We start from the raw sequence: 26,451 nt of genomic DNA, 5'->3' as shown, positions 1-26,451 counted from the left end.
GTTTGTGTAGTTGGTGAGTTGGTAGTGTGTCTAGAAATTCTTTAACTTCTTTTTGTTTAATAAGTTTACCATCTACCTTGACCTGTTTCCACATCTTACTCAAAGAACTGTAAGCCACGGGACTCTCGGGGTTGTAGTACAAATCCCTTAGATACTGCTGTCTGTCATCCTTTACATCCATTTAAATGGGTGAAGTATTTATTTACGAGCCACATAACATGCTAATTTCTGGTGTCACCAATTGTGGTCAGACATATTTTGCCCTTGACCTCTTAGAAAAGGAGTATCGACACAAATTCCAAAACATAGTCATTTTCTGTCCAACATATTTCAACAATAAGACATATGACAGGAAATGGATTTACCAAGACAAGAGCGTCTACATAGTTAATCCCGAAGCGGTGGCCAGTAATTTGGACCTTGTGCTTCAATTTGCTACTCTGACCTTTGCTGGTTCTAACACATTATTCCTAATTGATGACTGTGCTAATTTGAGAGACACAAAAAAGAAGGTGTCCGAGTTATGTAATCTTGCCTTTTCTGGCAGGCACTACAATCTTACTGTTTGGTTACTAGTTCAGAAGTACAACTCTGTTGTCAAGGACTACAGAGAGAACATAAGAATTTTAGTATTATTTTTTAATAAGGGTGAATCAGCCATGAAAGATGCCTTAGAAGAAAACAGTGTTATTCCTGAGGAGAAAAGACAGTACTACATAGAAGAACTTAAGATGAAAAAAGGATCAAAACTGATCATTAGACTACAACATCCATTTGGATTTACTCTTTCACATCAAAAATCTTAGTCCCGCTTCTCATCAATGGTCTTAATCTTTCTAACCCTAGTAAAATAATAAATTATTAATCCTAAACCACTAAGTCCTAGGATAATCCATAGGTACTCGTATTTCTTCATTTCATCACTAGGTTGGTAATAATCACTTAATTGTGGTCTCTGAGGTAGTACTATAGTTCTATCGGGATGTAAATGATTGTAAATAGTAAGTGCTGAATCAGTATTGTTAAAATCAATAGAAGCGTCTCTTTCTCTCTTTAATTCAAGATTAACAAAGTCAATAGTACTCTTTCTATGCTCCTCCCATTCGGTTGAAGCTTTTTGTAATTGCTCCTGAGCCAAATCATGTCTTTTCACTTCAGCTTCATAGCCGTTTTTATCTAGTGACTTGAAAAGGTAACCAGATCCAGTAAATGCTAATCCATTGATTATTGCAGATCCAAATAACATGCCAATGCCAGCCATTTAATTTCAACGAATTTAATTTCAATGATGTGTTAATACCAATTGGTACTGTACATCATGACCATTAAGATCGATGATGTCACCTTTTTCATCCGTTAAGCGAATATTCAGCTTATTGAATCTTGGTTTACAGGGAATTGCTATTGGTTTCTCAAAGGTGTATGCTATCAAATCCCCAAGATTAGCTTCTTTTATTGGTCTTGTGGTTAGCACATCAGATGTTTCACCATTACTTAATACACAAGTAGATTCGATTATGTCACAGTGAAAAACAAAATGGTTAATTGGTCTAAAATTGATGGGTTTCTCGCTTACAACATCATCCTTACTTTTATTGTCTAAAGGGTAAGGCCATTCTGTTTTCATGCCAAATAACTCATTGCTTTTACCAATAAAATAGATCTGATAATGCTCCTCATTTTTTCTCTTTAGGAAGTGTAAGATGGCCTTACCTGTTGGTTCTTCAAGGTCAAATCTGACAGCACCTCGACTCATACTATTTTTTTTCAACTTCTCCGCAAATACTTTTGAAAAGCTCTGTAGGTCATAGAGACCATCTGGTAGCGTAATCTCTGCCACATCAAACCCCTTAACTTTGATTCGGTTATTCTCCCTGGCCGCACTGATGTTGTAAAATGTACAAGGTATTACTGCAAAAGTTAAAGTGATGCTACATGCATCTTGAATTTTTAGTCTTGAGATTGACTGTTAAATCACTTGAACTCTGATCCGGGTATTCGCTGGAATCGATGTTCATTACAGTTACCATTTAGTTAAGTAAATTATTCTTACTTCATAATATTTCTGGGTAGGATTCCTTGATCGTAAAGGTACTCTAATGTTCCATTACTAATAGCTACAGTTCCACCCAGTTTAATAATTTCCTCTAGGTTGGCCTGACTTGGGGGACCGATATTGATTCTCAAGAACCTTTTCAGTAACATAGAGTAACCAATTGTTGTTGATGCCAATAGTAAACTTTGATACAGTGTATTTATGATATCTTTCTTTCCAGGTGTATCCATTTAATTAGGATGAAAATCTAATGTTGTAGCGAACTTTGTTCTTGCAGCACCTTAGTGCTGGAGTGAAGCAATCTGAGAATTCTGGATGTTTACCTGGGCATCAGAAACCACGAATATGTGCATTTTGTATGGTCCCTTTCCAGATTTATTTGTAATAGATAATTGAATACCATCTTTTGTGTTCTGGAGCTTCTTTCCTGATCCGTGTGATCTATTGTCTTCAGAAGTTCTCAGGTCCAACCATAAACCATAGTGATTAGAATCACCATAGTATTTCTCCCTTGTCATGTTACAGTCATGAGTTTTCTTCAAATCTTCAGACATGAAGTGTTTCTTGATCTCCTCCCATTGATCCATCATTCTCATTCCTTCTGGGAACACCTGATTGGCAACACCCTCAATTGTGATTTGTACTTTACTTATGTTAGGGTTTTCAAACTTCTCTGAATCTCTAGCTCCATCTACATAGTCAGACACAAATAATAACAATAATCCTTTAATTGACATTCTTGGAAAGTTGATGTTCTCATTAATCAGTGTTTCATTAGCAGTAACATTAACTGTTTTAAAATGGTCTACCCAATCATAAAATATCGAGAAACCAGAGTTGTACTTGTTGCTCTGTTGATTTGCAATCATCTTATTAGTAACCGTGTCGTATTCAAAACTGATATTTTCAAGTTTGTAGCCCATGCTAGCTGTGGTTGCGGTGACTATGATTTCCTCCTTTGGTGCTGAAGTTATTTCAATAATCACATCTTCTTGAATTGGAAACTTGTAAAATGGAGCATGATGGTGGAATAATTAAAAATCTAATGGTATTTTGTACTTCTTATCAAACACTTCCTTTAGTGTCTTTTCATTAGCTGTTTCACCAGTGACATCAGCTTCAGCTACTCCCGATCTTAATTCTCTAAGATTTTCTGATTGAATACCCTGAAAAACTCTATCATTTCTTTCTTCTCCAGTTAGCCACAGATCTTTAAATGTAGAAAAATGGCTGTATTCGTCAAGGTCAAATATCTGCTCTGTTCCCCACTTAACCACCATCTTTGAGATTATATTTCTACCAAGATTATTTACAACACTATTTTTAGAATCACCAGAAATGGTTACATCAGCAGACAAATAAAGAGACCTGGGTACAAAAAATGTATTCTCCCTCAATGCCGGTATTCTAACATACAAAGTTTCTTTGGGATTAGCAGAAGAGGGATTATGAGTAATGATGTGATGCTGCCTCTCAGCTTTCAAACCGAGTGGAATTCTATGTGCTCTATCTGTATTTAATAAATAACCAGTGGCCATCTTGTATTTATTTACTCGTAAAATTAATAATAGTTCCAAGAGCAGGCCTCTAAAAAACACTTGCATTGACTACCAGTAGTTCAAAATTCCCGGCCATGACGTCATCACCTAGCTCACATATCATTAGGGAAAGCACTTGGAGATCTGTCATTTCACCATACTAGCTAGCGAGACTGTTACAATGTTGTTTTTGCCTGTTTTACCGGCCAATAATGCTTCGATGCTTACATTTCTGCTCTTAATAGCTTGTAGAGAATATTCCTAAAATATTAATCTGCGTGTCTAGTAGTTATGCTTGGCTTAACACGCTAAATATCCCGGTTTCAACTTGTAAACAAAACCGCGTCAATATGGCCGTGTTACCGGGGTTGACGCCGGGGATTGACGGTTGCATTTTGCATTAAAACAACGCTATTACTCGCTGTAATTGCATGATTAAAAAGTTATTAGTTCACCTAAAATGTGTAGATTAAGAGACAGGCAATTGGCAAACTTTATCTTAACATAAAACGCTATTTTCTGTGATGTAAACAACGCCATGCATTCTTCTGTGTACTGACGGACCAGTCCACTTTTCTAGAGGTGTGTTGGCTTGATCATGCACATACACTCTAGGTGGCATGCAGTTAATACGTGTCAAGCCAACTCTATGCCAAGGCCTTTAACTCGATGCCAACGTGTAACGATTTGATTGGCTGCATACCAATCTTTTTGGTCCAAAATAGAAATAAAAATAGTCCCCTGCATGCCCCTGTGTTATGTCCCCGGGTCATGTCACACTGAAAGAGCAGGCTGGTGTGCCACGTATGCTTAGTGCGTGTAGGTGACGCACATGCGCACACACGTGTGCCTCATTGGATTGGGACACCCTGCTGAACATACATACACGTCATTACCCATAATTCCTGTCATCTTGGCAACGGACATGCGCAAACGATGACAGTTTTGTTTTGATAGCAACCGGCAAACACTTGTTTGCTCATTGTACAATGACAACAATCACAACAGGAAGTTGTCATCCTTGGCAACCGGCAAACACTTGTTTGCTCGTTGTAAAATGACAACAATCTCAACATCATTGACAACCGGCAAACACTTGTTTGCTCGTTGTACAATGACAACAATCTCAACAGGAAGTTGTCATCATTGGCAACCGATTGTCAGCGACATCTTTCATTGTAACATGTAACTAAGCAACCGACGCAGTAAACAAGCTCCATATGTTGCCTTCAAGTCTTCATATGTTGCCTTCACCGGGAAACGAACCCACGCCAAAACATAACCTCATGTGTGAAAGCTCTATGCTTTACACACTCGGCTATTGAACTTTCTACTAGATCAATGACATTTATGCCTATTTAACAGTAACATCTGTTTAAGGTAACATCTGTTTAACATTAATTACGTCAGTGCTGCCATCTGATAACTTTGGTTTTAACTTCAGTTTTGGATAATGAAGACAGTAAAAAGGCCATTTATTTTAAGGAAATAACCCATTGAGCTGTAGTATTCCCCAAGAATGATAATAATGGGGTGGCTGGTTCTTAGGGGTTTCTAAGCTAATTTGAGACAAAAAGGCCTGTAAGGGCTTTGGTCAAAATGGCTTCAAAATACCTATTATTCCTATCACCCCATTATTATCATTCTCGCTAAGCTAGATTTGACGCCCCTTTAAAACGGGTTGTCTAAGGTGCCTACCCCCTTGGATGAAAAGGATGTAATAAATTCTAGATTACCCTTTTTGTGCCTCTTGGTTCGCTAGTAGGGGTCTTGACCACTGGGCCCTTGGCCATCGCTGACGCTCCTCCCACAGGGTCTTTCGCTGCCGTAGACGTTCCCGCCACCGGATCTTTGGTACCAAGGGGCTGGGCTGCGAGCGGGGCCCCCTTATCGTTGGCCTGAAGGACCATCGCGTGGACAACTCGCCTTCGGCTGCCAATGTCATCATCTAGCCTTGCCAGATCCAACAGCACCTGACGGGAAAAATATAGCATCTTACTACTGATCAGCAACAGGGTGAATTTAGACCAAACTACCAGAAGAATTACCAAACGAGAACCGACCCTGGCCATTGCGTTCTTTCTGAGAATGTCAAACGACTATAATTATTCGCTGGACTCAATATGTTGCCGACGCGACCTCGAAAGGCCCTCCCTGTCTGTACCACCGGCTGTCGGCCTCTATGCGTCGGAGAGAACCAACGACAGTTGCGGCCCTCATTTGCTAGAGGCATATATTCTTTACCTACCTTCATCTCGTGGCCCATAACTCTTTTGACTTCAGTGTTCAAGTCCTCTGCGGAATATGATGCCAGGGGGTACTTTCTTGACGGGCTTGCCATATCGGCAACGTCCAAGTCCTCGGGCAGCTCTCACAAACGATCAAAAATAGGGAGGAAATCTCTCCCTTTAAAGGAATGACCCTCTCTGAGCCATGTTTTCGCCATTTCCGTGATAAAAAGAAAATTCTCGTAAGAGTGCTACTGGTGCGTGCCAAACCAGAAGTGCCTTCGCCGCATTCGGAACGCCCTTTCCAATAGGGTTGATGGTCCTAGTTGGGTAATCAGATCGTAACCTCTGACACACGGCCTGAGCGTTCATGCACTACATGTAACACTTGCTCATATTACGCACTCTGTTACGTCCCTGTCATCACCAGGTTTATTGTATTTGTATAGAGTTTACGCCTTAATCTCCAATTGAGGGCTAAATATGCTGGAGACCTGCCTCGCCTTTGTCTGCGATCTTTGTTGACCATGAAGACACTATGAAGAAACGCTTGCGAGCGTGACTGGCCACACCTCAATGTACGTCTAAGCTAAGCCCAACTAAAGCCATTAGGGAGGTTCCGCACTAGTTTCCAGTACCACCGTATAACCATTACTCCCCGTGGAAAAGAAAAGAACGCCCTCCCTCTAGACTGAGCCACCGGAATCCCAACCAGCTTCCTAGAGCAGGCCCTTGATAACCTCACCAAAGATTCATTGCGATAATTCCGCACCTGATATTAAACCCAATCTTCTAGTGGATGAACGTACTGTACATGTACTAGGTCAGAACCAATATTTAAGTATGACCATGTTCCCTGGACAGTCTGTCTATCTCCCGGATAGACTAACCGGCCCCCTCGGTAGATTTCCGTCCCCACGAACGGGTACTGTCCCCTGGACAGTCTGTCTATCCCCGGATAGACTAACCGGCTCGCCAGCACGGTTCCATCCCCACGGACGGGTAACTGTCCCTGGACAGTCTGTCTATCCCCCGGATAGACTGTCTATCCCCCATATAGACTAACCGGCCCGCCGGCACGGTTCCGTCCCCACGGACGGGTGACTGTCCCTTGACAATCTGTCTATCCCCCGGATAGACTAACCGGCCCGCCGGCACGGTTCCGTCCCCACGGACGGGTGACTGGCCCACCGGACAGTCTGTCTATCCCCTGGATAGACGGGTTAGCCGGTAAACTCTCCGTGTAGAAGAGCCTCCAGCTGAACCACATTCTGCTTCGAAAATACCACCCGAAACACAATGCGAGAGAGGCATTTCCATGCATACATGCCCGGGACAACATGTACAGACTACGCCGAAAGTCTGCACCAGGCTGCCCTCCAGACATGCACACAAAGAAGCCCTCCTCAAGCAATGGGCTTGAACGACCGTTCTGGGCGGCTTCCAAAAACAGAATGCAAGGAAATGTGGGACTCGCGTGCCAGCGTGACGTCACAACACCTTGGATAAGTTACAGTCCTGTTAAAAGCCGTTTTTTGTATGGAACGCCAACATATCTTGCCCAAGCAACTTTCTTTGCCCTCTAGATTTTTCATCTGATGTTGGTGCGAGAGGGGGTGGGTTGTGCCTACATGGGGTGGAGTTGGGGATGGCTACCATCGGAGAATGGTAACATCGGAAATAGCTAGGTATAAGTAACTTCTGAGGATGATACGTTCATTTGATAGGTCCCGGTATAGGAAAATGTAGAGACGGCAATTGTGTTTGTGAACCAGGCTTCAGTGGACCGGCCTGCGATTGTAAGGAGGGCGTCGACGCATGCAGAGCTAAGAATGGAGTAATTATATTTCAGTATTTAAAGGTCATATATCAAGGTTTTTTGCCATTTTCTGCTGTAAGATGATTTCAAAAGTGTACCTAACACTTTATACAATACAGAAAACCAAATGCAATTAGCTCCATCCATTTTGAAGATATAGCCAATTATGTGTTTGACAACTTGATTACCTGATCAGGCTAGCAACTGGCTTGTTAGAGCCAGGCGGCGGGTTTAGCAAAAGTTGTGATGTAGATCAGGTCATCTGTACATGTCATGCAATCATAAAAGCAGGAGGGCCTTAATTAATTATGCACACCTGGAAGTAATGTGTTTCATTCACTATGGTGTATTGTGTGGCTCCGAATTGTGTCAAGGCTAGCACAAAGAACAATCGAATGACGGATGGGACCCATTTTCATGAATTTCCAAAGCCAGTTGAACGAGAGAGGAGGAAGCTGTGGATTCGGAAGTGCAAACGTTTGGAGTGTTGGAAGCCTGGGCCTTCGGCCAAACTTTGCAGTGATCACTTTATCGATACGGATTATCACATGAAGCCGGATATCTGCATCCAACTGAATATTAAATGCCACTTGTTAAAAACAGCTGTTCCATCTGTATTCGATTTGACCAACCCCACTTACATGCGACAGCCTCCAAAGGAACGTTCGTTAGCCAAAAAACGTAAACATCAAGGAGTGAGTTGAACACTATTTCATGATTTATACACTGCTGATGCACACAACACTCATACTACCCAAATGGCACATGTCATCCACTGTACAGTGGCTACACAACCATGTCAATTGCATTTAATGCCCGAGGCTGCTGAGGTTGGTTGTTATACATAATGTGTAGGCCCTATTGGGGCCTGTGATACCGCATAGTGTCTTCTTGTGTTCCAGCCATAGCAAGGTGACAGCGACACAGGTCAGTGTCAGTGACAGCCACTGTCAATGACAGATTATTGTCATCTGACATCTAGGCCTATCTAACGTTGCACGGCATTATATCGTCACGTCAAGATGATTGTGCATAATACCGTCACTTTTCAATAGTAGTTCAGCGTCATGACATAACTGGCGATACAACACTGACGAGGCGAAACAATATTGTGCAACATTAGTCTGTTCAAAAATCATACATGTTATGCATCTGCAACCGTCTATCAATGTCTTCTTTGCTATATCGGCAGGTCTGCCATGCAAATTGATTAACCACAAATTCTAATCACTTTCGTCCGAATGATCACTCTCATTATGATCTAGTGATATTAATGGCTCGAACATGTACGGCTCAACGTTTAAATATCCTTCTGTATCGACCAAAACATCCTCAAATTCACTGCTCTCACTCTCTGAACTGTATGCGGAAGCCATCTTGCTTTGTTCTGACTGACCTGACCTACGTCATCAAAAAATCCCTAGCGGCCACATGTGGAACTAATCTAAAGTTGTGTGTGGTGGGAAATTCAAATAGTTTAAAATTGAAAATTGAAATAACTAAATAATGACTTTATTATTAGAATTTTTTTAATGTCTGGGATCTTTTTTTTTGAACCCTCAACATATTTCATGAGTATCAAGCATGTTTTCAAACCTTGATATATGACCTTTAAAAGCCGAAAAACCTTTTTTTCAAAAGTGTAGGTATTGAGTACCTATGGTAGGCCACCATGTATGTATGTGAGTAACATACTTATATTGCGCAGTAAATATGGGACTGGTTATGGATCTACACCTATCCAGTCCCTCTTAAAAAATTGCTTATGTCATCCCCACCCATCGTGCCAATTTAGAACAAAACTTGACAAAACAGTCGCGATGTTACAATGCCAAAGGAACCATAACAATGTAAAACGTCCTTGTCATTGCTAATATTTATGTAACGAGTCTTTCTGTCTGAATAACACAAAATTACGAGTTTTGCTATCCACTGTGGAATGACCTTTTCAGATGATATGCAATGGGAAAGGCACATGTATGTGCGGTAGATGTATATGTAACAGCAATTACGGAGGAAGAGCGTGTGAGGAGTGCCGGGTAGGTTGCAACACTTGCGTTCTTGAATCCAGATCACTCGATCGAGAGGATCGGAACCAACCACTCGTCCTATAGTCTTTGTGACGTGACGGGCCATTGTTTTCACAAATAATGTTTTTGTCCCAGACTCGAAACTCTTCTCTAAATTTGACACCAGATACAGTTACACGTTTGTGATTCTTTTTTGCAGAGTTGCTCTAACTTGTCAAATATCAAAATGAAAGCTTCGTATCGCTCTACAGAATTTCTATTTCAATGTGATTGTGCCGGGAACTTTTAACAATCCTTTTGGCATGCATATTTATTTCCCGTACGCCCACCCGATGCGCTTTTTTTCAAAAAGCAATTATCAATGAAGGTGTAAATGATATTTTGCAGACCTGCCCCGGTGAATGTGGAAAACTAAAGAACTGCGTGCGACATTTTGCATTCAAGAATGATCCGTTGCATGCAGATGAATTTGAGATAAAAGTAAAACTTCGCTATTGCTATCGTAGATATCTCCATCCATCCCTCGGGTTAAACAGAGGCTTCAGTTAATTACCAGGATAGACGTTGTCACTTGTCATGTGTGGCTTGTCACACGTTAACAGGCATACAGGCTTAAACACGACGTGATGGTGAAAAGTGACATTGTAAATGGTATCAGAGTCTTTCAACATCGCGTCAGGTCACGGCAAGTTTTCTTTGATCCCACAGCTCTCTCGGGCAATTAACTGGAAGCCATGATGAACCCCTTTTTAGTTCAGCTACAAACTGAACTAAGGTGCAAAACAATGATGAATCGATCAAAATTCAACGAAAGAAATGTTCTCTGCACATGAGGTACATATAATATTTATCGGGTTACAGATACACTAGTTATTGACTTATATTATTTGAAATACTCAGATGGTTTATGGAGCCCACTCCTTAGAAACGATTTGTTCGTTTTCATGTCAGGCATATAGGGTGAAGAGGGACACCTTACATTCGAAAACGTGAACTTTATATAATCGCGGGCATTTGAGGACGTCGGTTTAATTTGACTGTTGTCAACGCCGCCGCCTAGACCGAAAAACATTTACAATGTTTCAAGCAACCATAAAGACAAGAAGCAGAATTTGAAACCTTATACTGGTAGCCTCTCATCCTAGTGAAACATCACGTCGCTGGCTTCACAGTATTTTGGTGAATTAAATGTGAAGTCAAGAGACTAGTTCTTTATTTGTAATCGGTCATGAAAAAACTCAGGAAAAAAATGCTTTTCACTCAAAAAACGAAATTGGTCAGTCATTTTTCACCGGGTTTAACCTCTACGAGAATGCTGATATTGTAGTCATTTACGTTAAAATAACTGTTTTATTAAGTGTGACGCCTTTACTTTCAGTTACAAGAGTGTGTCGATTCTTTGACTACGATAATGGTTGCTCATTCAGGTTTAGCTACAGTCGGCGGTGCAACTTCACATCCGTTGTCGTGCAGGAGGATATGATATGCGGTTAAAATGAAATCTTCTTGGGTATATTTCAACAACGCGCAGAATGAGCTCGGGGACAGTCCTGGAATCAATTTGGATTTAAAAATCGATGCTTTCGAAATAGAAACAGCTCAGCATTCGAGCTAATGATGTCTAGGAGGTGACCGACCCTTTATCTATAGAATTAGTTACATGAATAACGATAATCAAATCGAAATTGGCGAATTCTCGAAATGCTCGTGACCTACTATCATGTAAAGAGAATAAACGGTGTAGTACGGCCCGAATGCATAATGAGGGCCTCATTTTGTAATTATGATAAGCTGTTTCCGAGTTATCATTTCGATGATCAATCAAGTAGTTATTCGTACTATAACGATCAAATCAAAGGACAATCATTGCTGATTATGTCGAACAGAAAATAATGTCACACAAAACATCCTCTTTTTCGTTTCATAAAACAAATCCAAATGGAATTCAGCCGATTGACCAATTGAACAGTTGATCATTTTAAACAGCATATATATACAGTCCAACTCAAATACTTTTCATCAACATTTACTTCATAAACCACGCATACGAGATCTCGCAAACTACATGTACATGCATCAAAGTTAATGCGGATTACATCATTTTGTCAGAAATTTTGTTGTCTAATTAAACATGCATGTAATGGCAAGAATGTGATTGCATGAGTTTGTTTAAAACCCTCACATGATTTTTTGAGAGAAAAAATCACTTAGACAATAAAACACGAAATTCTATGAACTACAGCGTTTAGTTTAGAAGACCTGCAGAATAGATAAAGCTACTTAAAAACAGCGCACTTCCAGCATAACAGTATGGATGACGTGTTATTTGTTGGAATGGCAAACCATTGTGTTTGTCGATGTACACTGCGTCCTACGGTGGCTGGGGAAGGTCACCGAATTTTTTTCTGGACAAAATCTATAGACGAAAAAAAATTCAATAAATCTTTTCTTGCATTTTGCCGTAATTTTTATTGCCTCAGGGGGACGACTTAGTAAGTCGTGTGGACGACTAACGGAAACGAGGCTGGGTTTATATAACCTCACGAAACGGTTTTGGCGTAATCACCATATACATGTCAGGTATGAGCATGACACGATCGTCCGCTGATCATACTCCGGTATAATACTCCGGTATGATACTCCGCAGATCATACTCCGATCGTACTCCGGTATGCTCGCCGCACACTGAGCGATTCGTTTAAACTCGAGAACATCTCAACTAGTTGCAGCCAGTTGCAATGAATCGATCTGCAATACTGTAAACCCATCGCAATCGAAACCATACATTGCAACTCAGATAATTGCAATGCATCGCTCAATGTTCGTTCTACTTGCGATTTATCAACAATTTCCAACGGTGAATGACGTCGCACAACCAGTCGCACATTGCAGAGTGGTTTATTGCAACTCCATTCACATGATTCATTGCATGATCGCTTATTTGGAGATGGGTTTGGTCTTGAAAACAACACGAGACAAAAACAATAATGAATTGCAACTCGATTCATTGCAACTATCTGCAACAGGCTGAGTTGCTTTCAACTTCAAACGAATCTCTCAGTGTACGGCCGGCTTACTTGGTCGTCCCCCGAGATGATAAAAATGACGGCAAAATGCAAGTGGTTTTGTGAGTCGCCCCCCGACTTAATGAGTCGTTCCCTGAGATAAAAAGTCGTCCCGCCCAGAAAAAAACCCGATATCCTTTCCCAGCCATCGTAGCGTCCCAACATGCTAAAAAGCACTAGGGATTCTGTGCGTTGGGCAACGGTCAATGTACACTCTATACCCCCCTCCCCCCTGTTCAGGCGATCGACCCGATGATGCGGCAATATATCACGTCTCATGTCTCGACCATTCACCAGGAAACCACCTCAGCACCAATTCTGCGGGACAGCGTTCGGTTCCAGATCACTCCAACAATTATGGTACACGACAGGTATTCACTTCGAAGTTTTCGTCTAAAAGTCTAAACGTCTAAAAGCCCTAACGGCCAAGTTAGAAAACACAAGGCCCGACCGTCAAACGACCAACTGCTCTTGAAACATGATAGACACCCAGCGACTGGGGTCTCACTTGACTGCACAAGGAACAAGTTCATTGACGAGACAGGTCACAGAGACGCTCTCGTGTAAAGAAAAACTGAGAATAAAATTTCTTGAGCGGGTTCGAACTTTTTAAAAACAACTTAGTCTTCTTCGAAAAAGTATAGGTTTCCTGTTCTCTCTTCAAAATCAATTCAAGTTTCAAAAAAGATAAAAACTGTGTTTTCTTCCATAAAAACCTAATTTCATTGAAAAAAATTCTTCTTTGAAAGAAAAAAAAATCGGTTTTACTATAACCTCGTCTTTTTACGGCTTACTGGAAACACAGTATGGTTCCGCTTTCAGCGGAATAGGGACCCTTCATTATTTTAGTATTAATGTGGGTAATTTGCGGCCAAATTTTGTTATATTGGTTTCATCGTAGTATAAAAGGGGGCGCGTTGGAGATATTGCCGGGACGTATGACGTAGCCTAGTGGTTCGCACGCCTGCATTGGTGCAGAGGACCCGATTTCGAATCCGACTCGGCTAATTACAAATTTAGTGTCTGTTTCCTTTTTTTCGTTTTCCCCATCTCCGCTAGCCATTGGCTCTTGCAGGATTCGTCTGTTTTTTCCAACTACAGACGGAGCACTGTGGACAATCTTTGTTACATCACCGGAAAGATGAGTCCATTTACCGGCTTCTTTGTTCAATATGCCAGGAAAATGTCCACCCCCAATGAGTTATGATTATCTCTGCCGCATTAGAATGTGCACGTGCTACTCCTAAAATAACGAAGTACATTGTCAATGGTCCGGCTGCAGACATATTTTAGCGTCGGCGGAGGTAGTGAACCTGGTCTTCATTGGGTCTTCATACACATTTCAATCATAATCCCTGTACTTGTAGTGAATCCATTAAAAAAACGCGCACACCGTGATATTACATTAAGCTACCTACTAGGCAAAAAATATTGAATGGTCCCAACTAATCAATGGTACGTTCCGCTGAAATCAAGGCAGAACCATCATACCGTTTTTTCCAGTAAGCCTCTTTTTACGACAATAGGTTTTCATTTTAGACGCATAGGTTTGATTTTTAAAAAACATAGTTTTCTTGCAAAAAAACTGGTTTTTGATCAGGAAAACGTGTTTTTCATAATAAACCTATGCTTCTTCCATAAAAACCTAGTTTCATTGAATAACTGCCTTTTTAAAGAAGAAAACCAGGTTTTCGTAATAATTGGACACACGGTTTGCCATACACGCAGCTATTCTTCAAGTTTAAAAGATGCAAAACAGTTTCCCGAGGAAACTCAGGAACTGTCTGATGTGGTGGCATTCGATTTTAAACAATGGTCGCAATGACAACTTTTTGTAAGATTATGATCTGATGCTCATATCTGTGCTCCACATCCAGTGCTTAGTTGGTGAATACGGCAGCGCCACTCCGACTGCTGATATGCTATCATATCTGATCGAGGGCGTTTAAAAAATGGGTGATCGGTTGTTCAAAACATGGCGGACGGGCGTTTTCTGTTTTCTAAATTGGCCGTTAGGGTTTTTATGCATGCATGTCAGCAGCGCCAGAACAACCCACTACTCAAACTTTATGTAATTGTATTAAATCGTGACTTTTCAATTGTGTTGAATGGCCTCATTCATATAAATCTTGACCGGCTGTATTGCTGACCATGATTGGAGTTCTCAAAGGTCACCAGCTGTCTGAAAATAGCAATTGCAAGGAGCGAGCTCAAATAAATCTTCAAAATGAAGAATTGAGCAGGAATTTCGTAATTAAAGCTAAACTACCTATTTTTGCATCATAGTTCACCAATAAATTGTGAAAAAGAACTGAAATAAAATAACAACATTTTTGGACGTCTGTTACATAAAACGGTGGAGATTTACTTTCTGGTAGGACGGTGCATTGTTCCGCATCCCGATTAAGTCAGCGCAGTTGATTGAAATGTAGGTCGTGTGTCAAAATCTCTCTGAATTTGAATCGGATTTTAGTTCTGTTGATGGCAAGATGCTGTTCGGTCAGCCTACAGCGATTTTATTCCTTGCATTATTGGTAATTTGTCTCCAGATCATCCTTGGCGATGAAGATTGCAACCAACAGCTTACGTGTCGTGAATGCTTCGCAGCTGCGAGCCAGTGTAGATGGTGTAGTCATATTGACTATGACAAGCCACGTTGCGGATCACTGACACAGCTTGTTTCGGGAAGCTGCCCTAGTTTTAAAATTTTGAGAAGATACCATAATGTAAGTACCATATTTCATCAGTGTACGGTTACTGCATGCCTTTACTCTACTATACTGTCCATATATTGCTGCTATGGTCATAAATAGAGGGGCTACAAGTGCAAATCACTGGGACTATTATCTTGTGACATGTGGATGGATAGGTGGCGCCAGCGCGACGAATGTAAGGTATATTACATATTGAGGTAAACAGGGGGGCTGAGACCCGCACCAGATTAAAGAGTAAATCAAAATCGAACCCATGACCGGAGCACTACACCACCCAATTGAGGAGTAACTATCAAGAATTGTACCTATGACCAACGCACTACACCATCACATTGAGGAGTAAATATATAAATTCAAACCCATGGCTTACATGCTTGAGGAGTTAATCCCAAGAATCAAACGCATGGCCAAGCATTAAATCATCCACAATATGGAGGTACGGCTATTCTGTGGCCGTATTAGCCCAAAGTTTATTTTAGGAAGACAAAATGGCGGGGTCAAAAGTAATGGTCGCTCCCCAATTTCGCTCGTTGCTGAGACAAGACCACTAATGAATATTCATAGGTTGGAGGGTCGAGGCCTATCAATTAGACGAGTGCATGTTTTTTACTCTCAAGTACATATTTGGAGAGGTATTGAAAAAATATTTGCTGTGGCAAGTCTACAGATATAAAGAAATTATTTGATGAAAAAATTAATTTCGAATTTTGCTAATTGGGTAATAGGGGGCGTGTTTTGAGTTTTTTCTGCCAGTTGGCTGAAAACAGTGGAAATATCAAAGTCTGTCTAATTTGTCGATTATAAAAAAATTTCCGTGGTCAATCACCAATTTCCATCGCACCAGTTACTCGCAAGACTAACCCGTATATCATATCCGAATTTCAGTTTCACTACTTGACGCGTTTGTTGATGCGTCGCGGTCAAACATTGACAATTTAACTGCTAAAAGGCTTAAAAAATCAATTGTGGTCTTGTCTCTATTTACACTACATTTTGGGTCAATATAGTGAAAAATTTGAATGTGCTCAAATCACTCTAATTCATTTAGAATATTGTATTGCTGATGATTTAAGGTCAAAACAAGCTAAAATAATGAGAAAAAAACTTAATTTGACCCAAATAAGAGTCAACCTGACCCCGGTCTAAGTTCGGTTTCATTTTTACAAGTCTTGTTGTGTTGCCATTCATTTTGTAATTTCTTTGAAACTACTTAGGCCTTGATTCTGAAAGTTGTGCCCTAAGCAGCAAATATATTCCTAAATCACATCCTAAATTTTCAGCTCCATAGCTTGCTTATTCTGGCCAGGGCAGGTCTTTGAATTTGGTGCTGTTGGCTGCAAAATCATGACTTTTTGTCGATTTTGTCCTCTTTCTTCGCTTTGGCACAGTTGTACCACTCTTTGAAATGTCTCTCATTTCTCCAAAAATGTCCAGATATGACTTTCCTTTGTTGGAGAGTTGTGGGATGTCATCTACATTAGTTTGAAAAAAATCTCAAAATGTTAACCCCTGAAATGTACCTTCATTGAGACAAGACCACTAATGAATATTCATAGGTTGGAGGGTCGAGGCCTATCAATTAGACGAGTGCATGTTTTTTACTCTCAAGTACATATTTGGAGAGGTATTGAAAAAATATTTGCTGTGGCAAGTCTACAGATATAAAGAAATTATTTGATGAAAAAATTAATTTCGAATTTTGCTAATTGGGTAATAGGGGGCGTGTTTTGAGTTTTTTCTGCCAGTTGGCTGAAAACAGTGGAAATATCAAAGTCTGTCTAATTTGTCGATTATAAAAAAATTTCCGTGGTCAATCACCAATTTCCATCGCACCAGTTACTCGCAAGACTAACCCGTATATCATATCCGAATTTCAGTTTCACTACTTGACGCGTTTGTTGATGCGTCGCGGTCAAACATTGACAATTTAACTGCTAAAAGGCTTAAAAAATCAATTGTGGTCTTGTCTCTGCTGAGACAAGACCACTAATGAATATTCATAGGTTGGAGGGTCGAGGCCTATCAATTAGACGAGTGCATGTTTTTAACTCTCAAGTACATATTTGGAGAGGTATTGAAAAAATATTTGATGTGGCAAGTCTACAGATATAAAGAAATTATTTGATGAAAAAATTAATTTCGAATTTTGCTAATTGGGTAATAGGGGGCGTGTTTTGAGTTTTTTCTGCCAGTTGGCTGAAAAGAGTGGAAATATCAAAGTCTGTCTAATTTGTCGATTATCAAAAAATTGCCGTGGTCAACTACCAGTTTATTTTTCACCATTTACTTGCCCGACTGTCCGGAATAACATAATCTAAATTTCAGATTCACAACCCAACGCAGTATTTGATGCGTCGCGGTCAAACATGACAATTTAACTGCTAAAAGGCTTAAAACATCAATTGTGGTCTTGTCTCTGCTTTCTTTGCGCGAAGTCCAGTAAGCCTTCTGGTCGTGTATGTCCAAGTCACTAATGTGCTAGCAATAGAGATTATTCACATGTTTAAAACACTCAATCCACCCGAGGATAATCATTTTCCTAGGATTCCGAAAACCAGGCAGGCCTTCTCTTACCGAGCCGGGGCGTGTCGTCCTGAGCAAGAAGCAAAGTTGGGGAATTAAGTTAGAAAAAATGCGTTCTTAGAGTCTTTCAAACGAAATGAGATTCTTCAATCATGATTTGCATCAAATATAGACCCCGCTAGACCTCGATGGCGAATGCGGCGGTCAATGGGAGTGGCGCAAATCAAATGCTCCAAAAAGATGAATGAAAAATGTGTTTTTGACGATGATTTTTGCCAATTCTAAAAAGAGTCAATTCCCCCCCCCCCCCGACCAAAAAGCTAGCTACACGCCCTTATGATCACATTCACTTGAATCCAAGTGCACGTCATGATTATTTTACATTGTGTAGATTCCTCGCAGCCCACGCTGTAATCGTTTCGACGAGGAATGTGGAGTTTGTCATTGTGGCGAGGGAAATTACGGGCAGTACTGTGAATGTGATAGCACGGTGCTCAATCCAGAAGAGGCTAACGCGCAGTGTACGAGGTAAGATCGATCCACGTTTGAAAGGTTAGATCACAAGCGGTAATCAACAGGTTTTACAGGTTCTACTATTTTGGCAGATACCAACTTTGCATCATAACTAAAACTTTGACATATTGTTGGTCCAAGTCATTCGTCGTAGTCTCCATATTATGACTATCGTTACTTTATTTTTACTCGTTAAACACTGAGCCGCAATTTTATTATCGACAGAATAGGTTGTACATTTTGACCAACATTTTTCATTTACATTTGCGACAACATACTTTGAAACCAAAAAACGAGAGAGTTATCAAGCAGTTAACAATTTCCTTGTGGAACATGTAATTGCGAAGCACTTATATAGTCTGAAAATTGCAGATATGGTGCACATGTTTAAAGTGACCTAATTATAATTCAGTATCTAATTTTACAAATTCACGAGAAACTCACAAATGGTGGCTACAAATCCTAACTAGACAGTGCATCTCAGATTTTTTCATGACGCCAACTCCTTTGAGGCCAACATGCAGGAACTGGCGACTACTACCGGATTTGTGCTAAATGTATTTGCATTTTTGGCAGTTTTGCGCCGACTCCCTCGCATTCTCGCTATGACTTTTGGAAATATAACCCGATCCCAGGTGTCTTTTTTTTATTGTTGAAAATGTGTCCCATCGTCGAATGTCGGACTACGTCATTCATACTGTCCGTCGGCGTCTCGTCTAACAACAAAGAATCACGTGACGCAGGCAGCGCTGCAACTCGCGCGCATTGTATTTCCCCTGAAGACGAGTTGACATTCGCCCCGGATATTGACCTGCTCAGAGCGAATTTTATTCCTGAGAGGAACCACTTCCGGGTTTACTCTCTATATGAGGCGGAAAAAATCAACTAAATCATCATTGACGCCGTGTTTTTGAGTAATCAGTCAAAACATCATGGTAGTTGCCATGCTATCAAAACAATTTGGATGTTAATGAACTTCCCAGCAAGATAAAATGCAGTTGTCATTTTTCCAAAACTGTGTTTGAATAGTGCCACCTTGGTCTTGGAGTACTTCCCTCCTACGTTATTTACTCCCGACGATAATTAGTCTTTTTGCTATGTTCTAGAAATTATTCATTCAGCTAAATAAAGTTAATTTCATGTGTAATCTAAATTCATGATAAACATTTATGTGAGAAGGTTTTTTTATTGTAAAGAAGGCAAATCGTGATGAAAAGATCAACCAAGATTCCAATCTAAAAATGCAAAGGTCGTAATTCGTAGAGTTACAATGCAAGTAAATTGACGGGCATTGATCAGGGTGGTCGAGCCAAAACTTACTAAATCAAGTTGATGGATGGTGACTGGCAAGTCCATCTATGGCCAGAATTGCAGTTCTAACTGGCGTGCAGTGTTGGCAACTGAATCTGTATACAATTGGGCAGTGTGATCTACATCTTACTAAATTGACTTTTTACTTCAATACTGTCTTTAGATCGGCGAATGAGAGCATTTGCTCTGGTCATGGACAGTGTGTGTGTGGCGAATGCCTCTGCAACCCAGTGGATAGGTATTGGCCGCAGGGAAGGAAGTACCAGGGCAATTACTGTCAATGTGACGATGCGTCATGTGATCGTCATCCTAGGACGTTCGAACAGTGCGGGGGTAAGAAAGGAAACTCGTCTATTATCGCTCCTCTTCATTTCTGAAAAAGTAACTTCACGATTTAGTAAACATTTTGATTGCAATTCTTTTGATCTTTCTAATCCCAAAAATATTTCTGCAAATCGATTTCTTAAAGATCCGCAATTTTTTTTTGTAGTTTCGATAATGGATCGGTTGCAGCTCTCGCCCACTAGTATTCAACCTCGTTTAGTCAGGGCATCGCATCATTTGCTTTCCCGAATAACATTCATACGTATGTTTCCTGATGCGTTGATGACCTATATGACCTAGCCTATAACCCGTCTATTTGGTCATTGCGTGTACGTCACTATTGTTTTTCTATATCCATATACGCCTACCAATTAATTTTGAATTCAAGTACTTTCCTTATCTGATACACAAATAATGGTACTTGACAATGACATACTAATTATATTTATTCTTGTCGCGAATTTTGATCTTCGATTTCTGGCATCTCCGAATGAAGATAGTATCACTTACATACAATTCCACGACGTATTTATTGATCTTGCAACACGTTTTTATTGCACTTAATTCACCATAATCATGCGATAAAGACTTCAATTATTTTTTCATTGATACACTAGTATGTGTAAAATGTTATGAAATAGAAAAAAAATGGTTTAATGCTCCATGCATCTTCTTGATCACGGTGACTTGGGACCAAGATTAGCGACGAGAATTGAGCCAAGGCTTACAATGTAGATTGAGATTCATGTAATACCCAGATTGAGGTCGTCATGTTTATCATTATGGTAATAGGATATATCACATTCTTTTTTCTTGTGACATCACTGATATTATCAATAACCAATAAAACAGGTTTTTTTTGGATGCCACCAGGGGTTTACCGGAAGTAGGGAAACCCCGATTAAAGGCGCTTGGAAAATAGTGCACAAGGTCCAATCCGACCAGTTCGTATCAGGTGTTTCATAAAATAATGGAAAGACATGTAAGGTCATGTCCGCTTTACGAGCGAGGAACGAGAGCTGCATGGACGAGTGAAGTCAAACGTAAAACAAACTTTAGGATGGCTCCGTGCTTCAGCATCATATGCACTTGATAACAGTGCGACGTTTCATTTTATTATTTGGCAATTGCAAAGGTCTGAATCGGCCATCTTGTTTCGAAGCAGCTCTGAGGTCGATTGATTTCGTATGTAACTCATCCAAACAATCAATGACTTCAATTACGGGGCTACTAGTGGTGGTCAGTTTTTAAAACCACAATTAATTTGTTCTATCAACGGAACAATGGAAAGTATACACTATTTGGAAATGCCTCTCAATCGCTGTTTTCGGTAATATGCCAAACGGTTATTTTCAAAATATGAAAATATTTGTTCTGTGTCGATATACATTTTCCATTCTTTTCACAGGCCCTGGGATTGGGAAGTGCGTGTGTGGTGAATGCATTTGTGAGCCTGGATTTAGTGGGAAAGTCTGCGATTGCAAGGAGGACCCGGAACCTTGTAGGTCTTCTTCAACAGGGGTAGGTCTTCTTGGAAATTTGCTGATTCTACTCATTCAACAAAGTGACCGACATTAAAGTAACGAAACAAAAACGTGGACTGGTAATACTCCGTACGGGTTTTACTTCGGCATTGTTCATCAAGTCGAATTGCAATAAATTCAATTTGACAATGAACGAAACACTGAACATTTCAAACGGATATGCAAATTACTAACCATACAGTGATTGCCCTTCCCTTCGCGTAAGTAGTGTGCATCTCGGGTAATGAAATATTCAACTCTACTGAGAGTAAACTTTTGAAGCAAGCTGGCAAAAAAGGGTGTGAATCAAAGCACGTTTTTTTTTAGATGATATGTAGCGGGCGAGGCTTATGCCAATGTGGAAGTTGCAGCTGCACATTGGATACCTACTACTCGGGACCCACTTGCGATGACTGTCGTGTAAGTACAGGTAGCTTTAAAAATAATCGGCAAATCTGTTGTAACTCAAATTAGGACATTTGTCCAGTTTTCGTTGTTTGTTATACAGGTGTGATGTTTTCTAGTATCACCATTTCTAACTGTTCCCTTGCTTGCGGAATGCCAGAAACACAAATTACATGTTTCTCTGTGTTACCCTGTCGAAAAGTAATTGTTTCTCTCTGAACCTGACTATGAATTGTGACTGAGATATTTGGGAAATTGAAAACCGCTACATTCACTGTCAGCTTAACAACTGATAAGTATTTTACGCCGTCTTTGTTTTGCTATATCCAGATGATATCATAATAGCTGGAGCCGAGTTTATCGTTCAAACGAACTGTTTAAATATCACGTCAATGTCGACATTAAATGACACGATGGACATGTATGAGAAAATATGCCTCTCTTAAAGTACGTCCTTCAAATTGACGAGGACCTAGTCCTGTTCGAGCGTTTAAGACTATGCATGGAGGGTAAAGGTATTGGCTTAATTATACCTAGGAAAATAACGGTTTGTCAGACTTCCAAAATAAACTGCGATCGTTTTCAGATGATAAGGAGATCTAGATATAGGTAAATTCATCGCTTTCCAAAGTTTCTGCTATAGCCCAGATTTGCCAAAATTGGACGACGAAACGCATTACATGCTGTGACAGGATACTACGTATAGGGTCGAAGGACTAATTAAACAATAAAATTACTCCGTGTTGTAGTCTACGATAACACATCTAAAATTGATAAGAAATCTCAGTTCAAAATATTATTTGCAGAACTGTCCAGGGCGATGTGACGAGTTGAAGGACTACGTGCGATGTTACGTGTTTGGTACAGGTCCCTTGAATCAGGTTGAATGTAGCAATATACGCCGGGACCAGCAATCATACATTCATCTCACCGATGATGTTGTCGCCAGCCCCGGTAAGTTGTCGTACATGTACAAACTTAATATGTAAAGTCAAGGACTTGGTGAGCCCCCCTTTAGGTCGGGGGAGCACCCCCGAACCCCCCTACGATAGCGTAACGTTTTTACCCGGTACACTGGAGGGGAAACCCCCAACCCCCCCCCCAACCCCCCCATGTTGGGACCATCCATAGTTCCTTCCGACACATTATTGTTTTGGTAATGTAATACATTGTCACTATCCTTATTCACGGGAATCGGGCGTTTCCAGTGATATACGACACAAATGGGTTGTCCTCATGAATTCACTTTGGAAATGCATTTTAAAATAGATGTTACGTCATCATCGCGTACATTTGGGAAAAACTCCCTAACGAGACCTGAGCAGACGGCTGAAAGTAGTTTCATCATTGGCCGCTAGGGTGCAGAATGTCGCTCACCCGAATTTTTCACGCAACTATAGCTAAATAGCGCTAGTTCTAGTTTGTGATTCATTTTGATACTTCAGATTTGGGCAGTAGACCAAAATAACTTAGTCGTCAGTGTGGTTTTAAGCTGGAAAAACGTATTTGTTTTTCTTAAAGTGCCTTTTTTGGACGGGTGTGTGCGATTGTTTTGTTTTTATGTCACGTGACCTCAACCATGTCGACACAAAATTGAAATAAACCACCCTTTTCTGTCATTATTTAGGACGGATATTTCTCTAATAAAAATATTAATATAATTGGCCAATTTCTTAGGCATATGATGTAGCGAATTCCCATGAAGATTTAAATTAATTTAAATTTAATTTAAATTAATTTCAACCAATGGGATAGCAACCACCACCGGAAGATCGCGGAGAAATCGGTAAACTCAACGGAGTTAATTCAGAAAAAAACCAAAAAAAATTGTTTGTAGGATATACAATAGTTACCCTCAGTGTACAACCTGGGTCAAAACTTATACAAAATAGGCCAAAGTCAGCCTCGTTCTGGATTGACCTAGTTTGTGTACTATCTAGTGCATTCCAGTTTCAATGCACTATGATCTCAGATAGTGCTTTGATTGCTGGGGTCATTATTTGAAATGACTCTGACACAGCCCAAATCTTTTTTTACCTCAATAAACATGCTTAATATTGTTAGATACATACCACACTACAATCCTAATGCAACATGTATTCCATTTAAGCACTTTTGAGAGCATAAAATGCATTTCATTGTGAGTACTGTCCAACACACACCCCACCCCCAACTTCTAATTGGGATAGAAAAAGTTTCTATGTCTAAAACAAGAGACCATTGATGGGAGACCTTTGATTGACATCTTGGCTGTGGAATTCAACCACTTTTCTCAATGAATATGCACACCCCTTGATGTATGAGGCTTATGAATGGCTGGAGTCCACCCAGCACAGCCCCCTCCCCCTCAACTAAACTGTCAATAACATTCTTGGTGGTCAACTTGTGTATGGTATCATGATACAGCCTGGTACAGGGACCTTTCTGCTTGATTAATTACACACATTTGGGTTAATTTGTTTATACACTTGTCTGCTATAATTTCTCAAACTCAGCAGGCTGCTTGTTTGCAAGGCGGCATATTCCTTTGATCTTGTAATAGGGATAGATTTTGTTTCTGATACTTCAAGTGCAGAAGGTCAATTCCATGGTGTTGACCATGTCTTACTGTAGTGAATGAGTACAATTTACACCCTTTCTGGTCATCAACGAAGTGGCTATCACATTTTTGATGTTGCTTGTCCAGCTCATTATCAGCCGCTCATTAGCATATTGACCACAGTAACCATGATGAAACACGTGGTGGTGAAGATCAAGTGCTTCCTGCCTTGTCAATTTTGTTACATCTTTCCTGGTTCCAGTTCTTCTGAACAGGTTAAACTTATTTTGTTGTTCCTTTGGTGGATTATATTCTTACTTCTTTTGGATTATCAATGTTTCACCTTTGTAGGCCTATATTCATTCAGTGACCCTTACTTTGACTTATATTTTTCGACCAAAAAAGGAATATGGAATGAAATAATTGTTTGGATATTTGGATATTCTTGATTCAATGGATTAGGGATGTTGAGAGGGTGATTTTATTTATTGTACTGCAATAGTGAATTCAATGCACATTTCAGATGGACAAACTCCACTTTCCATGCATGGCACTATTATTGTTTACATTCCTAATATAGGTAAACTAGGACATATTATGCATGAATCTATGTCAGTGGGCGGCCAAGTTTATGCTAACCAGGTATACTAAACCGAGGCTATAATCTGCCAGCAACTGGGTCACTTTGGATATCAGTTACACTTTGGCTACCCAGAGCACTCACTGTCTCTTTATTTCTCATCATTCATTATATACTCCCGCACACACGTGTATCTTAAGAGCCCCTCCTAAGAGGGGGGCTTATAATTGCCTTGACATAAGAAAGTGCAAAAATATTTTGTTCTGTCAACCACCAGCTACAATCCCACATGTAGTATGCGTAGTAACATGTTTATGGCTATACATGTACATGTACATGTACATGTATTAGTAGAGGCCAAATAGCGCATCCTTTAGTAGAACTCATTAGTAGGAGGCTTTTTCCGACTACTTAGCGGTTTCTCTAACTTTGTTCTAATTTAAACAACAATAGTCCGACAATCTCCGACTTCTTGAAAGCACGCATTTCTAGAAAACCTAATGAAGAATACAGTTAGTTAATGAGGTTTAAGCCAAGCATTCACCAAACGCCGAAAAAAATGAAACGTCCATTTTCTCTTTAAGTCGAATTTTGAAGGCGTTGGGACATATATTCGCAGTCCTTTACCATTCGTGTACCCGTGCACATACATCTTGAGGTCCGTAATTCCGGCCGAATTATAGTTTAGTTGTTAACTAATCAATCTGTTGGTTTTACAGACACTCGTCTCTGCGAGTTCGTTGATGACGACGGGTGCACCGCCAGGTTCAGCTATGAATATAGAAAATCGACGAACGTGAGAGTTCGAGTCCGACTGACCAAGTTTTGTTAGTAAGTATGTCATCCTGGAACTTCTGGGACGTGATCCGGATCCTAAATGATTTGCAAAGCCATGTAACAAATGTAACAAATAAATAATACAAATGAATACCATCCTTTTGTTATACAACCTTTTTACCATCCTATCAAATATTGGAACACATAAATTATGGTTCGATATGTTAGAGGAAACCTATAAATAGATACCAATGGATTCACAGCAGGAAATAGTTGGTATTTGTGGCTTATAACGTACATACCCCATTATGCAAATTAGGCTGCCCCGCAGTAGTAGGTATAATGTCCCTTTCAACGCCCGAAATCCGAGGCCCAAAGTCCGAGGGTCCCGGGGCGTTGAAAGGTGCATCATTGACGCCCGCGATAAATGCCCTCCCGTGATATTGTGCTTGAAGAATTTTTTCCGCGCTTCGTGTAAGCGCTCAAAAATTCGGCGCTATCCGTCT

At 40.3% G+C, this 26,451-nt stretch overlaps 1 protein-coding gene and 1 long non-coding RNA gene across 2 annotated transcripts in view; both read left to right on the top strand.

The window, feature by feature from the left end:
• Positions 1-7,683, top strand: part of LOC135485739 (uncharacterized) — a 39,280-nt gene extending 31,597 nt beyond the window's left edge. The window contains exon 3 of the long non-coding RNA XR_010446618.1: positions 7,550-7,683. This is a non-coding gene — a long non-coding RNA (uncharacterized LOC135485739). The remainder of the gene's footprint in view (positions 1-7,549) is intronic.
• Positions 7,684-15,225: 7,542 nt separating this feature from the next.
• On the top strand, positions 15,226-26,070 carry LOC135484789 (integrin beta-3-like). Its single transcript, XM_064766471.1, has 7 exons — positions 15,226-15,462; positions 18,365-18,501; positions 19,961-20,130; positions 21,530-21,642; positions 21,972-22,064; positions 22,856-23,003; positions 25,888-26,070. Exons 1-7 carry the CDS (start codon positions 15,226-15,228, stop codon positions 25,998-26,000), a joined length of 1,011 nt encoding a protein of 336 aa, XP_064622541.1. The 3' UTR covers positions 26,001-26,070.
• Positions 26,071-26,451: the final 381 nt, after the last annotated feature.

Source organism: Lineus longissimus, chromosome 3, assembly GCF_910592395.1.
Source record: "Lineus longissimus chromosome 3, tnLinLong1.2, whole genome shotgun sequence".
NCBI classification, from domain to species: Eukaryota; Metazoa; Nemertea; class Pilidiophora; order Heteronemertea; family Lineidae; genus Lineus; species Lineus longissimus.
This window is presented reverse-complemented; position numbering and strand designations above follow the sequence as displayed.